Source organism: Centropristis striata, chromosome 21 (assembly GCF_030273125.1).
Source record: "Centropristis striata isolate RG_2023a ecotype Rhode Island chromosome 21, C.striata_1.0, whole genome shotgun sequence".
Classification (NCBI taxonomy): Eukaryota; Metazoa; Chordata; class Actinopteri; order Perciformes; family Serranidae; genus Centropristis; species Centropristis striata.
In genome coordinates, this window is record NC_081537.1 from 6,208,616 (window position 1) to 6,224,106 (window position 15,491).

Sequence of the window (15,491 nt, forward strand, 5' to 3'; positions counted from 1 at the left end):
TTTTTGTGTGTATAAATGGTAAAAAAAAAAAAAAAAAAAAAAAAATGGTACATTTCCATAGAAACCTGTGTTTTTTAAAAATGTTAATTTTCTTTCTACAATGAAAACTATTACTATTTTTAATTTACATGCAAATAGACTGTTTTGTAGCTTTATTATTTGTTGTTTTTTCTGCTGTTTCTATAGAAACCTGTGTCTTTTGTTTGTATTTTGGGTTCCTGGCAGCTTTATACTTTGTTAATTAAATTAAAATGATTTTTAAACTGTGAATTTTCTTTCTACAATGACATCTATTACTATTTTTAATTAACATGCAAATAGACTGTTTTGTAGTTTTATTATTTGTTATTTTTTCTGCTGTTTTTTGTGGATAAATGGGTAAAAAAAAAAAGGTACATTTCCATAGAAACCTGTGTCTTTTGTTTGTATTTTGGGTTCCTGGCAGCTTTATACTTTGTTAATTAAATTAAAATGAAAAATCTGACTGATAGCCAAGTTTGTGATGAGAAAAAGGAGCCATGCATGTGATGTAAAAACAGACTGAAAGACGCTAAACAGAGACAGAAACGAATGCATAGGAAGTTGACAAATTTGAACCAAATCTCCTGGACTTCAGAGGTTTAAATTGAAGTATGTTTGCATGCTTTTATTCTTTTGATATGAAAATAACCGTTATATGACAAAGAAGCATGTGGATCTTAAATAATAAACTCACATACAGAAACACACATTGGGCCCCTCCATCATCTTTTAACTGTAGAAACAAAACTTTCAGATAATCCAGTGGAAAAGTAAAACGACTGTGGCAGAAATCTCCGTGTCAGAATCTCTTTATTCCCTCTCTGCTGTCAGCGCTCTCTTGTCACTCATTGCTCCCTTTTTTCATCAAAGGTACAGTTTAAGCCAGTTTCGCTGTCACTGACGATTACTGATAGAGTGAGAGGATGACAACTTGCATTTTAAACACACACACACGCACACACACACACACACACACACACAGAAGTAGTTTTGTGTTTCTGCTTGGGATGTAAAACCAGAACCGGTTGCAGTTGGTAAAAGGTTTTTAAATTGTCCAATCCATTGGAATCGTATGCATTATCAGTTCCTTTTATCGATGCCAGAATGTTTTACTGATATTTATAAAATTTTTTTACATCTACCGAAACTTCCAACAGGAGAAGGTGTCATGCAAGGGCGCAGATGGGATTTTTTACAGAACTTCAGTGGATACCAAAATGGGGTCCCCGTGTCTCTCTGTGAGGTCGTAGAACCACATGGATTTGTAATATTTCGAAAAGTTGCAAATTTACTAGATTAAAGTGGCAAATCTACAAGAAAAAAAGTCGCAGATTTAAGAGATTTAAAGTGGCAAATCTGCACGAAAAAAGTCGCAGATTTACGAGAAAAAAGCAACTTTTTTTCTTGCAGATTCACCGCTTTAAATCTCATAAATCTGCGCATTTTTTCTCATAGATTTGCCACTTTAATCTTGTAAACTTTCTTCTCAAAATATTACCCCCCTCCCCCGGGTCCGTATGTTTTTTTTTTACACATTCTGACTGTATGTAATATCCTCCAATATTCTCTAGTGCCCTATTAAGGGTTAAGGCATTATTTTTGACAGTCTTCTTGTAAATTCTGTGGTGGACTCTGCTAACACATCCATGTGCTCTTATTTTGAAAGCTACATGTGTTTGATTTTTTTTGAAGGCGTGTCTAACACGTTCTTACCGTAGCGCCTTCACGCGAAAAGCAGTGGTTCGTTACCATATATGAAAACGTAAATTTAAACAAAAGTTGCATTGATGCTGAAAGGCCTACACAAAAAAATGATCAAATATTAATAAGGGAATCCATAAAGAATCATACTGATAAGCAGAATTGATGTAATGATAGCATTGGTATTATTAAAATCTTATCAGTTGCCATCCCTAGTTTCTGCTGTGGGTTGCTGCTGTCTATTGTATATAAAGATGGACGGCCTGACAGCTCCCCTAAAGCCAAAACACCCCAATCTCCCCCTGGTGGCTGGCTGCAGTATAGGTTATAATCCAGACGGCAGCCTCCTGGCCTGAGCAGGGAGGCAAACCAGGAAGTGCCTTAAACTGCATTCTACCCAAAATTCCAGCAGGGGGTGCTAAGTTTAGCTGCAAAAAAAATTTGCCCATTCATTTCAATGCAAAATTTGAAAACTTCTCACTTGATTTATTACCTCAGAAATGTTTTTTTAGGACAACACTATGGTCTCAATCACTAGTAAAAAAAATCTTCTTGAAGACAATTTGATGTTAATAGTGTAAATAATGGCCCCATTTAGAAGAAAATAGAAGATAAAGAATCGTATGATTTGGGGCGGGGCTACCTTTGATTGACAGGTCACTAACAAGGCGAGCCGTCATCAGGAGAGAAGCAGAACAATGCGTATCCACGGCAACGTGTCAATAAAGTTATATACAACGTTATATAGATAGAAAAGAGTCCAGTCCAGATATGGTCTTCTCCCCGTATCAGAAACAAGATGGCGACGAGTGTAACGCTGAACTTGATGCTTCCAACGGGCCACAAACCAACGGGTGTCGTCATGGTGACTACGTCCATTATGTATATACAGTCTGTGTTATAATCCCCGGCCCTCCATGTTACTGAATGGGACATGAGCCAAACTAAAAAATCAAAAGTAAAAATCCAAACATTTTCTTAAAAATAATGATGGCATGGCATTTTTTTTAAGGTTAGACAGCTTGGTCACAGAAACCTTTTTTAAGTGTGCACAAAATGCTACATCAAAATTGCTTTTGTGTGCTTTTTGTCAAAAAACCTCACCAATCAACATGGAGGCAATGAGACATTTACATATGACTGCTGATTTCTGAGACATGTAGAGAGCTGTGGTTATGTGTGCATGACAAATAGGATTAATGCTGACACACATGGTGTTTTTTCAGTTTGCAAATAGCCTAGAATGTGGATTATTATTCAGCTATAGATGCAGGCAGAATCTGGGTGGTTTAGTTTTATGCTTCAAGAGATGGTATAATTTATATTTTTACTTCTTTTGTTATATTAGGTGTATACATTTCTTACTTTATTCATTGTTATTCTTATTTTTACTATACTTATTTCTGTCTTTGTGCTGCTGCAACACCTGAACTTTTCCTCTGGAGATCAATGAAGGCTTATGTTTTCTTACATAATGTCGCCTTTTCCCTTAGCACAAAGGTTGCTTTATGTAATTGAATTTCAGCCACCTTGAGAATAAAACAAAAGAGATTCTATGGTGATTTATCAGTTATCCAGAAGCCTATATTGTATTATGGATTATGGATCTGTGTAGGTTTGTTTTCATGCGAGCAAGCTAACTTGTATGGTCTTCCTCAACTAGTGTTCTTCAGTACTTGCACTGGCAGTTGGAAGTGCGTTCACATTGACAATTTTGGCAAAATGCAGTGAAAACAACAGTGAAAAGTTGATTGTGGACATCTTAGCTAAACTCTTAAAAATGGCATCCGACCATGTTGATTAAAGGGAGCAAACATGCCAAGCAGATTTTTGGTGGATGACTATTGCGGTGTGTGTTGGTCTGTCTGGTTGCAAATTGCCATTAAAAAGAAGAAGAAGAAGTGGTCTAATGTACTGTACCCCCACCTACTAATTTACATTGCAGTGCACATAGAGTCTGGCGTTTGTGTGGTAGGGCTAATGGTGCGTTCAAGGTCTACACAAAAGTCAGAATTTTCGACATTGTCCTGAGCTCCAAGTTCCGACTTTCAGTGTCAATGGAACACAACATAAGGCATTATGGTAAGAAGACCTGCCTTCAAAATTAAAACCAAACACATGTAGCTTTCAAAATAAGAGCACATGGATGTGTTAGCAGAGTCCACCACAGCATTTACAAGAAGACTGTCAAAATATGATGCCTTAAATAAAACAGAACCCTTATATTCTCCTTTACAATAATTCATTAAAATATGCAATGATTGGATTCAGATGGAATAGTGGCATTAGAATGTGTGAGAGGCACCAAATTTAAGCTTTTAGGGCAAAAACATTTCCGGACCCCCCTACTTTGTTTGGGTCCCCCCATCAAAGTCTCAGAAAATCCTGTGTGAAACACTGGTTCTACAGGCTTGACAGACTGGACAGACAAGAAATTGCCTAGCAGTATGTTCAGGGTAATGAAAGGAGGAGAGATGTTTTTGGGTCCTTTGCCAGTGTGGGCAGGTGCCAAGTCCTGCTGGAAAATGAAATCAGCATCTCCAAAGAGCTTGTGGAAGCATGAAGACTCTAAAATGTCCTGCTAGTAAAAAGTCCTGCGAGTTTTGTGTTTTCATTATCTCTAAGCCAGAATCATCAAAATTGCAAGAAAAACAGGCTTGAAATATTTCACTCTACGCTTAATGAATCTATATAATGTATGAGTTTCACTTTCTGACATGATTGACAAAAAATATTGAACTTTTTCATGATATTCAATTTTTTTTTAGATGTATCTGTATATGAGTAATTGTGCAGGTGTTGGATGCAGGCTGCACCTGGAGCACTTGTGTTGTGTTTTCATGCTAACAAGCTAACTTGTCTAGTTTCCTCTCAGGTTGAATGAATGAAAGAAACGTGGTCCTATAGTTGTTTTTCAGTTCTCAAGTCAAGTTCCTTACTAGTTTTCTAGGGAATCAATATGCTGTTTGATGCAGGAAGCACCTGAGTGATTTTGTTTTCATGCTAACAAGCTAACTTGTGACACTTGTGTTGTGTTTTCATGCTAACAAGCTAACTTGTCTAGTTTCCTCTCTAAAGCAGAGATGAAAGAAACATGGTCCTATAGTCGTTTTTCAGTTCTCAAGTCAAGTTCCTTACTCGTTTTTTTAGTTTATCAATATGCTGTTTGATGCAGGAAGCACCTGAGTGATCTTGTTGTCATGCTAACAAGCTAACTTGTAGCTCTTTCCTCTGACAGAAGCTGCCAAGTGATATTCAAAATTCAGCCATCTTAATTATGGAAAAAAATGCAGTTTTATGCTAAATTAAAAGTTTTTAAGTAAGTTACGGGTTGTTTTAGCTGGTTTCTTTGCCTATTTGAAGCTGTAGACAGATGGCCCATTAGAATTCTGGGAGATGGATGAAATAAAGCTACAGGGGCCAACTCACTGTGTGTCTGCTGGGCCTGTGAACTTCACTTTTGACTGATATGAGTTTGACTGTGACAGACAAAATGTTCATCTCAGCGTTGCTATACAGTCTTAGAAATGAAAATGCCACCTTCAAGGTAAGACAGATAAAAAGCTGCCAATCTTTCTACTTTTTTCAGATGTCAACCATTTTTTCTTCACCCTGAAAAACAGTCCAACCACAAAAACAAACACAAAGAGCCAGTATAGCCAAGCAACCCCTTGAGTCAGTGGGCGCTGACCCACATTTAAGTGTGTGTGCAGGCCCGGCGAAGCCCAGCAGGACTGAGGAGGAGCAAGTGAGGAGCAGGGAGGAAGGTAAAGCAGCTGGAGGGCGAGAAATGTCACATCTGATACAGCCAGGAAGCTGTCAACTTGCATGTCCTTTCATTTTGGGAGGAATTGCAGCAAGTGGTGACGCAGGCGCGTACGTGTGCACACTTTAACACGTTTACTCACGAGCGTGCACGCATGCAGACGTGCGCACGCACACACACACACAGTGGTGACAGGTGAGAGGTGATAGAGACTGACAGCTCAACCCTGGAGGTAATCAGAAGGCAGGAGGGATTGAGGGGAGCTGAGAAGTGGAGCAGAGGAGGAGGAAACTTTGAGGAAAGTCGCAGAAAACTTCAGTCGTGTTTTCTCACATGGCAGGTATTTAGGGCTCACACTGGTGTCATTTGCTTCCTGCCTGAAGTGTCTTTTTTTTTTTAAACCAGAGGAAGTCATGGTGAAACTAGCAACAACAGAGAGATCTACGAATTAAAAACAAGTCAACGTGTCTCTAACATATTCATTAATCCATAAACACTATTCGGTAACGCTTTATATTAAGGTCCTTGTAATAACCATTAATTAACAAGTAATAAGGCCCTTGTAAGTCCTTACAAGATGCTTATTAACATTATTGTGTGTTTATAAGCTTATATAAGTGTTAATAATGGCATTACAAACACCCATGACCCACCCATTATGTCTTTGCCATGCCTTTATTAATCTTATTTTGTTTGCTTATTGATATTAAAATATACTTTATTGCTCATCTATTATAAGTTAACTATAAATTAACTATGCTTTTTGCAACAACAGGATCTAAAGCGAGAACAATGCCTTATTACTTGTTAATTAATGGTTATTAAGGACCTTATTATAAAGCGTTACCCATTATTCTTGATTTACTTTGGTTCTGATTTCTTCAACCCTATTTCCTAAAAATTACATTCCCATACAACGAAGCTGTGTTGTACGTTTCGAGGGAAACATGTTTTCATTGCATTACTGTTTCAGATTTGTTTTAACCCTCTATGGTACGGTGTTTTCCTCAGGCAACATACCCATTTCTGGCCTGTCAAATTTATACAAAGCATGTTTTAGAGTGATGCGATACTTTAAAAAAGAGGGAAGAGTTTAGGGAACCAATAGCAATGCTTTAATTTGTCACATGACCTCCAGGCGGCCATATTGAAACCCTATTTTGCAGACTTTTCCAAAGGAAACAGCTTTGCCATTTTGCACCACTAAAAATCACTCAAAACATCATTTTCTGGCCCTTTTCCATCTGGGAAAAAATATATTCCTACTAACAGGTGAGTAAACCTTCATTTTTGATAGTTTCATACACTTAATTTCAATAGGGCGATGGTTCAAAGATAGACAATTTTTCAAAAAGCAGGTTTTATACTTGTTTTAATGTCCACCTGATGGAAGTCCAGCAGTGAGCTGGACCTGTTTAGTACAGAATCTGATTCTTAAATAGTGTGTGTCTGTGTGTGTGTGTGTCTTTTTATTAGAGAGGAAGAAATTAATTTGGGTATCACTTAAAGGTAGTGTTTGGACAACGAAGCTTCATGAAGCATTTGCTTTATTTACGGAGCCCACACTGTAAAAAATGTTTGTAGAAATTACAGTAAAACACTTCCACATTACATTAGAAATAGGGCGTAAAATTAAAAATGGTATATCAGCGTAATAGACACTTTAAATTACCATAAATCAAAGAATAGCAAAAAACTTTACTGTCATAAAATGTAGGAAACACACAGTTTTGCTGTAAAAATATCACATTTTCATGTAAAGTTAATGGAGAAATACCATGATGTCACGACGACACAATTACCCTAAAAATAACAGGGATATTCAGTCTAAATGACAGTTTTTGCTGATATTTACATTTAAATGTACATATTTTTTACTGTGAAGTTCTGGCAACCAAAGCTGCCGATATTTTACCCTAAATTTAATTTAGATAATTTTTTACAGTGCAAGAGATCGCGCTCTTTGTTCAACAAAGGGCTGAAAACACACTCAATCACCATTGCTGAAGCCTTTTTTTAAAAGCCAAGACCGCCATCTAGTGGGGTTGAAAAAATAAAGCAATAATTCACGAAGCTTCGTTGTCCCAACCCTACTTAAAGGTCTTTTTAAGTTGAATTGTAATAAGTAGCTTTATACATTTATTGAGTATCACTTTCTAGCATAACTTCCTTTGTTGCTGTTTTTGTCTTAAATTTATCCTGCAGGAATTGTTCAGATCATCCTACAAAATCCATGTATTAAAAAAGTTATTACCACAAGCCCCTATTATTGCATTGTGGTAATGTAAAGAACTTTTATAACTGCAGATCTGATACCTAATTCCTTTTATCAATGACTTAATCGCTTTCTAACAAGTCATGCAGTTATTTCATTATAAAGTGTCAGGAGTTTCTCTTTCTAATACGCCATCAAGAGGGATTAAAGAACCAAAAAAAAAACGTTTGTCATTTTTTGTCGAAGAGAAAGAGAGAGGGTGAAATGGAAAAGCGGTCCTATTTGTTGCGTGCAGTTGTGGTCCATATGTTTGCTCACACTGTATTGAATATTGCTGATCTGTCTGCCTTAAACCAGGGCACAGCAGTCAAACCCTTTAAGTGACCCTGTCCTTCATTACATAACTTTATGGCTAAATAGCCTGCTGCAGCAAAACACACACACACACACACACACACTGGAGATAACCTACATTCAAACACAGTCAGACATAGGCCTATAGATCTGTATGCAAATTGTGTAAATGCCTCGTATCTCCATAAAACCCAAAGTTAAACCTCTGAAGTCCAGGAGATTTTGGTTCAAATTTGTCAACTTCCTATGCATTAATTTCTGTCTCTGTTTATCAACTTTCAGTCTGTCCTTACATCACATGCATGGCTCCTTTTTCTCCACACAAACTTGGCTATCTGTCAGATTTTTCATTTTATTTTAATTAACAAAGTATAAAGCTGCCAGGAACCGAAAATACAAACAAAAGACACAGGTTTCTATAGAAACAGCAGAAAAAATAACAAATAATAAAGCTACAAAACAGTCTATTTGCATGTAAACTAAAAATAGTAATAGTTTTCATTGTAGAAAGAAAATTCACATTTTAAAAATGGTCTAGAAACATAAATGGCACACTGTGAAAGCCCCTATGATTGAACTTTAACCCTCTGGGGTCCGAGCTTATTTTGTCCATTTTTTAATCCTTTTCATGTCTTTTTGTGTCTTTGTAAGTATTTTGTGTCCTTTTTTGTTGGTCATTTTGTGTCTTTTTTTTGTCATTTTGTGTCTTTTTTTTAGTCATTTTGTATTTTTTTTCTGTTTTTTCCTATGATTGAACTTTAACTGGCTTTCTCAGCTTGTCTACATATCATATATAAATAAAGTTATTACTGTAAATAAAACGTGTATTTTCAATAAATAGATGGACTCCAGAGGGTTAAACATAGACGGAACAGATGTCACGACCATTAGAAGTTGGTGAATTGTTGAATATATGTTTGTATATCATATTGGAAAGTTTTTTTTTTTCCTGTTGCCAGGGGTCACACAATGGCCAGACACATACATGAACACACGCTCTCGGTTGAATGCACCCACTCTCCCACATGTGCACACGCACAAACCCACCCTCTGTTTGAACCATGTGACCCCGGCCACCATATTGGTCCTCCGCTCGTGTTAGCTGGACTTTGTACTGCAGAGCATCTCCCTCCTGGCTATCCCGACCCCCTCACTGTGGTGATCTGAACCGTGCTCACGCAACCTAAATGCCACCGCTTTCTTTCTTGTTGTTAATTGAACTATAAATCACTGCAAGTGCACGTGTGTGTGTGTATGTGTGTGTATGTGTGTGTAAATCATGAAGGTCATTGGTGTTTGTTTACTCTCTGGGTGTAAAGCCAGCCGCTCTCCAGTTGAGGCCTTTCATTAGACGTGACACGTATGACCTAAGGCGACGCTCTCCATTCCCGTTGTTGGCTGAGGATTAGTGCAGCATGCAAACACACTCCACCAACCAGGTTTGGTCGGGTTCATGTATTAGAACAGGGGTCTCAAACTCAAATTACCTGGGGGCCGCTGGAGGCAGTATCAAAATGACCAAAAAAAGACACAAAATGACTAAAAAAAGACACAAAATGACTAAAAAAAGACACAAAATTACCAAAAAAAGACACAAAGTTACTAAAAAAAAGAGTGAATACGCTAATTCTAAGGTATTTGTGGGTTCATTGAGATTAGATATTTTTACTTGTTTTGGAAAGTCTTGACAAGCCAAATTTTCTTGTTCCATTGGCAGATAATTTTGCTATTTTTAAGCAAAATAAACCTAATTTTTGTACTTTTTTTCTTGTTTTTAAGAGCTGACTTTTTGCAGTGTGTGCGTGGGAGGACGGTAATCTGAGAAGAGGATCACTTTGGATTTTAACTTTCAAAGCTGATTTGGGAGAACTGGTGGGATTTCAGGGTGTTAATCATCATCTGCTTGCAGGTTTTGATGAGAAAGACGATGTGGAAGAGAAATGAAAGAAATAAAAAAAATAGGGCAGGTGCATGGCAGAGTGGAGAAGTTACCTTTTGTGCTTCTAACTAAATTGGGTGGGCGTGTGTACATATTCCTGCATTTCACCTCATGAAGTGTGCAGCAGTACATGAGGTCTTAGTTGCACGCTCACTTTTGGACCAGGGATTTATGTCAGCGGGCTAATAACTAAATGAGCATGCAAGGCAGAGCAGTCCAGAAACGGTAAAGCTGTAATCTTGGTGAAATTTCTTTAATCGTGAGGAGGAGCGGTAATCTGTCGAGATGGGCTCACGGAGGAGGGTGGGGGGGAGGGTGTTTATGCAGCTGGAGTGTTTCTATTTCAGTGAGGTGCTACCCTGCAGGAAATATTAATCCTGGCTAAGTGTTATCCGCTGAATGAGTTTCACAGCTCAGGTTAATGGAAGACGAGTACGGCTGCTGGTCGATGGAGGAGTTGGTGACTGTCTGCGTTGTCCACTTTGACAATTTAAATGCAAAAAGAAGTCAGTAAAAAATAAGTGAAAGCAGAGTAAGGTGGGAGGGAGGAGGTAACTGTAACTGGCCCCTGCTTCAGTTCTTTGGGTATGGGCACATTATGACACAATGGGCCCCTGAGTACAGACACACAAATGCCCCCCTCAGACATCAGAGTAAGACACACTGACTTGTTTAGCCTCTTTCTGTTGTTGTTTGTAGCAAGGTTATAATAGTTTTTGATTTTTCATTAGTTTTAGTTTTAATTTTGTTGTGATCTATAATTTTAATTCTAATTCAGTTAGTTTTAATTCATTTTTAGTGTGAGTTTGCTAGTTTTAACTAGTTTTTATTTTTTGGAAAATGCTTAAAACTAACAAACTCACTCTAAAAACCAATTAAAAGTAATTGAATTTGAAAACAAAAATTCACAACGAAATTAAAACTAAAACGAATGAAAACTCCAAAACTCTTATAACCTTGGTTGCTACCTTCCACTTTGTAACTGTTTTGGACGTTATTTTGTGCTGTTTGCAATGTTTTACCTCATTTGTAGACTTTTTCTGTCTCTTTGTGGTCACTTTGTAGTTGCTTAATGTCACTTTGTAATTGTTTCAGTCTTTTTGTAGTTATTTTGTGTCCCCCTTTGTTGTTGTTGTTTGTCTCTTTGCAGATGTTTTGAGTGTCTTTGTGGTTGTTTTGTATCTCTAAAAATCAGTTCAATCTCTATAGTTTCTTTGTGTCTCTTTGTAGTGATTTTGTGTATTTTTGCCTCTTTTCATAGTCGTAGTTAGTCTCTTTTTGTCTCTTTGTAGTGATTTTGTGTATTTTTGCCTCTTTTCATAGTCGTAGTTAGTCTCTTTTTGTCTCTTTGTAGTGATTTTGTGTATTTTTGCCTCTTTTCATAGTCGTAGTTAGTCTCTTTGTAGTGATTTTGTGTATTTTTGACTCTTTTCATAGTCGTGGTTAGTCTCTTTGTAGTGATTTTGTGTGTTTTTGACTCTTTTCATAGTCGTAGTTAGTCTCTTTTTGTCTCTTTGTAGTGATTTTGTGTATTTTTTGCCTCTTTTCATAGTCATAGTTAGTCTCTTTGTGCCTCTTTGTAGTGATTTTGTGTATTTTTTGCCTCTTTTCATAGTCATAGTTAGTCTCTTTGTGCCTCTTTGTAGTGATTTTGTGTATTTTTGCCTCTTTTCATAGTCGTAGTTAGTCTCTTTGTGTCTCTTCTTTTGGTTTGTTTGTAGTCACTGAGTCTCTTCCTGGTTGCTTTGTGTCTCTTTCATTGACATTTTGCAGGTCAAGGCCAGAGGGGCCTCTGACACTTTTGGCCCCTGGACCTGTGCCCAGTAGGTCTTTCCAGTAATCAATCCATGCCCAGCGAACAGAAAAAGGGGATGAGAAGAAAGAGTGGATGATAGCTGCAGAATAAAGGGCCAGCGTAGAGAACTATGAGGAACATAAACACTGTAATTTGTGAGAAAGAAACTCAGGATGAAAGGAACAAACGGCACGTGATGAAATGGAGATTCATGGACGAAAATGAGATCAGAAACAAGCAGCTCGGAGAGATAAGAAGAATTAGCTCCAGATAGAGAATGAGGAGAGGCAGCTAGCGAGGGCTGGGTAGTTTGGGATGAAAGCGGGGGGATTTGAGCCCATGCTGTGTGCTGTTTGCTGTAATGATTTCCTGAGGCGAACAGATTTAACCCTGGACCACGTCTTTAGCCCCAGCGCAGCGCTAATGTCTGTTAACATGAGTGTGATCTGATGGATAAACCAAACTGTAAATGCTAATTGTGGACCAAAGTCAGTTTTTCAGCTAATGGAGAGAAAATGCAATGACAGTCCAGCCCGTTAATTATTCCTTTTTCAATCCACAAGTGTAGAAAGTGATTTCATGTGCTTAGTGGGGAAACCTTGCAGGCAATTTGGAAAGAAGGAATAATTTCCAATTTGCGTCACATGTGCTTTACATCTACTCTTAACAGCTACTGCAGCAAAAACTCGGTTTGTCTTTTTTCATTTTTTTTGGTTTATTTCAAATATAAGTTATGCTTACAAGCAAAGCAAATGGTACACAAGGGGCAAAATACAAAATAAATATGAAAAACAAAATGGAGAAAAACAAACAGAAAGCAGAAAGAAAGAAAAACAGGCACAAAGAAATAAAAAACAAAGACAAATGCAAAATTAGAAACGTATTACAAAATAATGAGCAAAAGCAAAATAAGGGTGTGATTAATGCAAAGGTAGGTGTGTATCGAAAAAATTACAAGTATGTCTCACTTACAACATGCAAACACACCTGAGCAGTGAGAGTTACATTACTTACACACTCTAAATGAAAGATCAACAGGATTTAGCCAACTTTTTTTCATCTTTTCTCTCTCTCTGACTCTAAATTCGAAGTTATATTCGATATTAAGTTCGACAAACTTCCCAGGTGCAGTAGGCCTCCAGGACAAAGTGAGCTTCTGCTTCTAAAAAAGTTTTGTGAGGTGGGAGTGAGCTGGTCAAACTTGGTTTTGTGTTGTTAGAAAAGACTCAGAGATTTGGATACACGTGCAAGCAAACACACACACATGCACAGGTTAGTACGCCTGCAGATGCACATTAGAGTTGGAAGTTGTAAATTCCAAGCTGGCAGGATTTTTGATGAAAGACAAAGCTGCATCTTGAAGATTTTATGCTCTGAATTCCAGATTTCGTCTCTTTTCTGCAGGGTGTGAATCAGAATTTCCAACTTTCCAACATGTCTGCAAAGCATCAGAGCACATGCATGCAAATACACACACAAAAACACACCTAGACATAAATACAGACAACTGTTTGCTTCAATCTATTCTCTATGTGTGGACAGACAGACCCCCTACACTAAAGCCCCTTTCACACATGCGCTGCAACCCTAAACCTAGAAACCCTAAACCTAAAAACCTTAAACATCTAAATGACTTAACTCTGCAGTTACATTTGTGTACTTTTCAAATGAGCCCTAATGGGGAAAGAGTCATTGTCCAGAGAATAAACAGTGAGCAAGTTGTGTGTGTTGATGATGTTATGTGGCTGCTGCAAAACCAGGAAAAATACAAATATTTTAGGGTGATAAAGAAAGAAAGATGCCAACGTGAATGTCAAACTGGAGAGATAACAAGATTTTTATAGTTACACTTGTTAAGTCTCATGGCTTTGTGTCTCTTTGTAATTGTTTTGGTCTTTTTGTAGTTGTTTTTTGTGTCGTTGAAGTTGTGTTACGTCTCTTTGTGGTTATTTCAAATTTCTTTTTCTTTTTTTTTACAAGTCTAGTGTGTCTCTTTGTGTGTCTTTGCAGTTTTTTTTGTTTCTTTTTGTATTTTTTTAGTGTCTATCTTTGATCATTTTGTGTCTCCCTGTTGTTGCTTTGTGGAATTTTATAATGGTTTTGTAGTTATTTTTGTTCAGTGCTTGATTTACCCCTTTTTATAGCCATTTTCTGTTTCTTATTACTTGTATTGTATCTCTTTGTAATCATGTTTTAAATATTTATTTGTTGCTTTGTGTCTTTTTGTAGTCAATTTGTGTCTTTTTGTAATTGTTTTGCCCCTTTTTTGAGTCATTTGCGAGTCTCTTTGTGTTTCTTTGCAGCTATTTTACATATTTTTTCGGGAACTTTTATCAGTAACGGCAAATTCAAGGACCAACAAGAGCTTCGGTTGTTTACGACCAAACTAGGAATCAGCTATGTCACTGCAGCACTCTTGCATCACTTCCTGCTTCGTGCACATTCTACCAGGCACCACGTATCAACCAACCAAAGTACTTCCTGCAGGTGAAAATGCATCTGACATGGAGAATCTCCTGTTGTGTGCAACATGTGTGAAAGGGCAGCTCCGGAAAAAAACGTCCATAGAAAACGGCTACTCACACACACATAATCATGCTCCTCACCTGGAGTTGAGGTCGGCGTGCCCCGCCCCCGCTCCTCCCCCTCCTCCGCTCCCTCCGCGGCTCTTCTCCAGGCCCAGTTTGGTGAAGATGCCCACCAGCACCATGATGGCCACCACGCCGCAGATGATGTAGACGATGAGGTGCGTGCGGTCCCGGTCCTGGTCCTCCTGGCCCTCGGTGATGGTTGCCACGGGTTTGCCCGTGTTGGCCCAGATGGGCGTGTCGTAGTTTGAGCAGATGCTCTGGTCCAGACGCTGCTGGCGGAACTGGCAGCAGAAGCGGTAGAAGCAGGTACCGCAGCAGTACAGAAAGACGCCGGCGTTGCAGTTGAACGGCGGGTCCCATTGGCCCATAACGTCGTAGTAACCCTGGCAACGGGTCCCACCTGACGGAAGGACGTCCTCGTCGTCCGCGTCCCCGCCGCTGGTGGGCGTGGACAGCCCCGTCTCCAGAGGAGTGTTCTGGGTCGTCTCCACGGAGCTGGGAGTCGTCTGGTTGGCCAGCGTGGTGGGGACGATGAACGGGTCGCCTTCTGCTACCGTTACCGTGGTGACAGACGGGTCCTGGGTGAGGACGGGTTGAGATATAAGGAAGGAGAGGAGGAAGAGGAGGAGAAGGTAGCAGGAAGAAGGGTTGATGGCCGCCATGCTGCTGGGAGAAACCGTACGTCACGTCCCACCTGCAGGCTTTGGACAGGAAACAGATGTTTGGAGACAGGTGTAAAGAAAAAAAGACTTTCAGATATATTTATTTGACTGCTACAAATGCATTAACACAAAATGATTATATCTCAACAAACACAAGTCTTCATGGAGTTTTTTAAAGATGCTAAGCAGCACTTTGCTACATGTGCAAGTTCACTGACAATCAAACAGATCGGCAGCACTTTCCTGTAAAAACTCAGACAGAATAGATTTTTAGTCGAATAGATATATGGCACGTGATGCATCTATTGATCTGACAAGCTTATGGAATCTATAATGAAAAAAGGGTAGAGGACACAGGTCAGGTCAGTCACAATCACTATTGGAGGCTGTTAACGTACAGTCAGACGTGATCATTACGCAACTTTTTAGGTTCAAAAGAGCAACTGA

At 38.6% G+C, this 15,491-nt stretch overlaps 1 protein-coding gene across 1 annotated transcript in view; it reads right to left on the reverse strand.

Moving 5' to 3' along the window:
* shisa8b (shisa family member 8b) overlaps positions 1 to 15,044 on the reverse strand; it is a 57,312-nt gene extending 42,268 nt beyond the window's left edge. Inside the window, exon 1 of the mRNA XM_059324909.1 lies at positions 14,398 to 15,044. Coding sequence (XP_059180892.1) covers positions 14,398 to 15,044 — 647 coding nt within the window. The remainder of the gene's footprint in view (positions 1 to 14,397) is intronic.
* Positions 15,045 to 15,491: the final 447 nt, after the last annotated feature.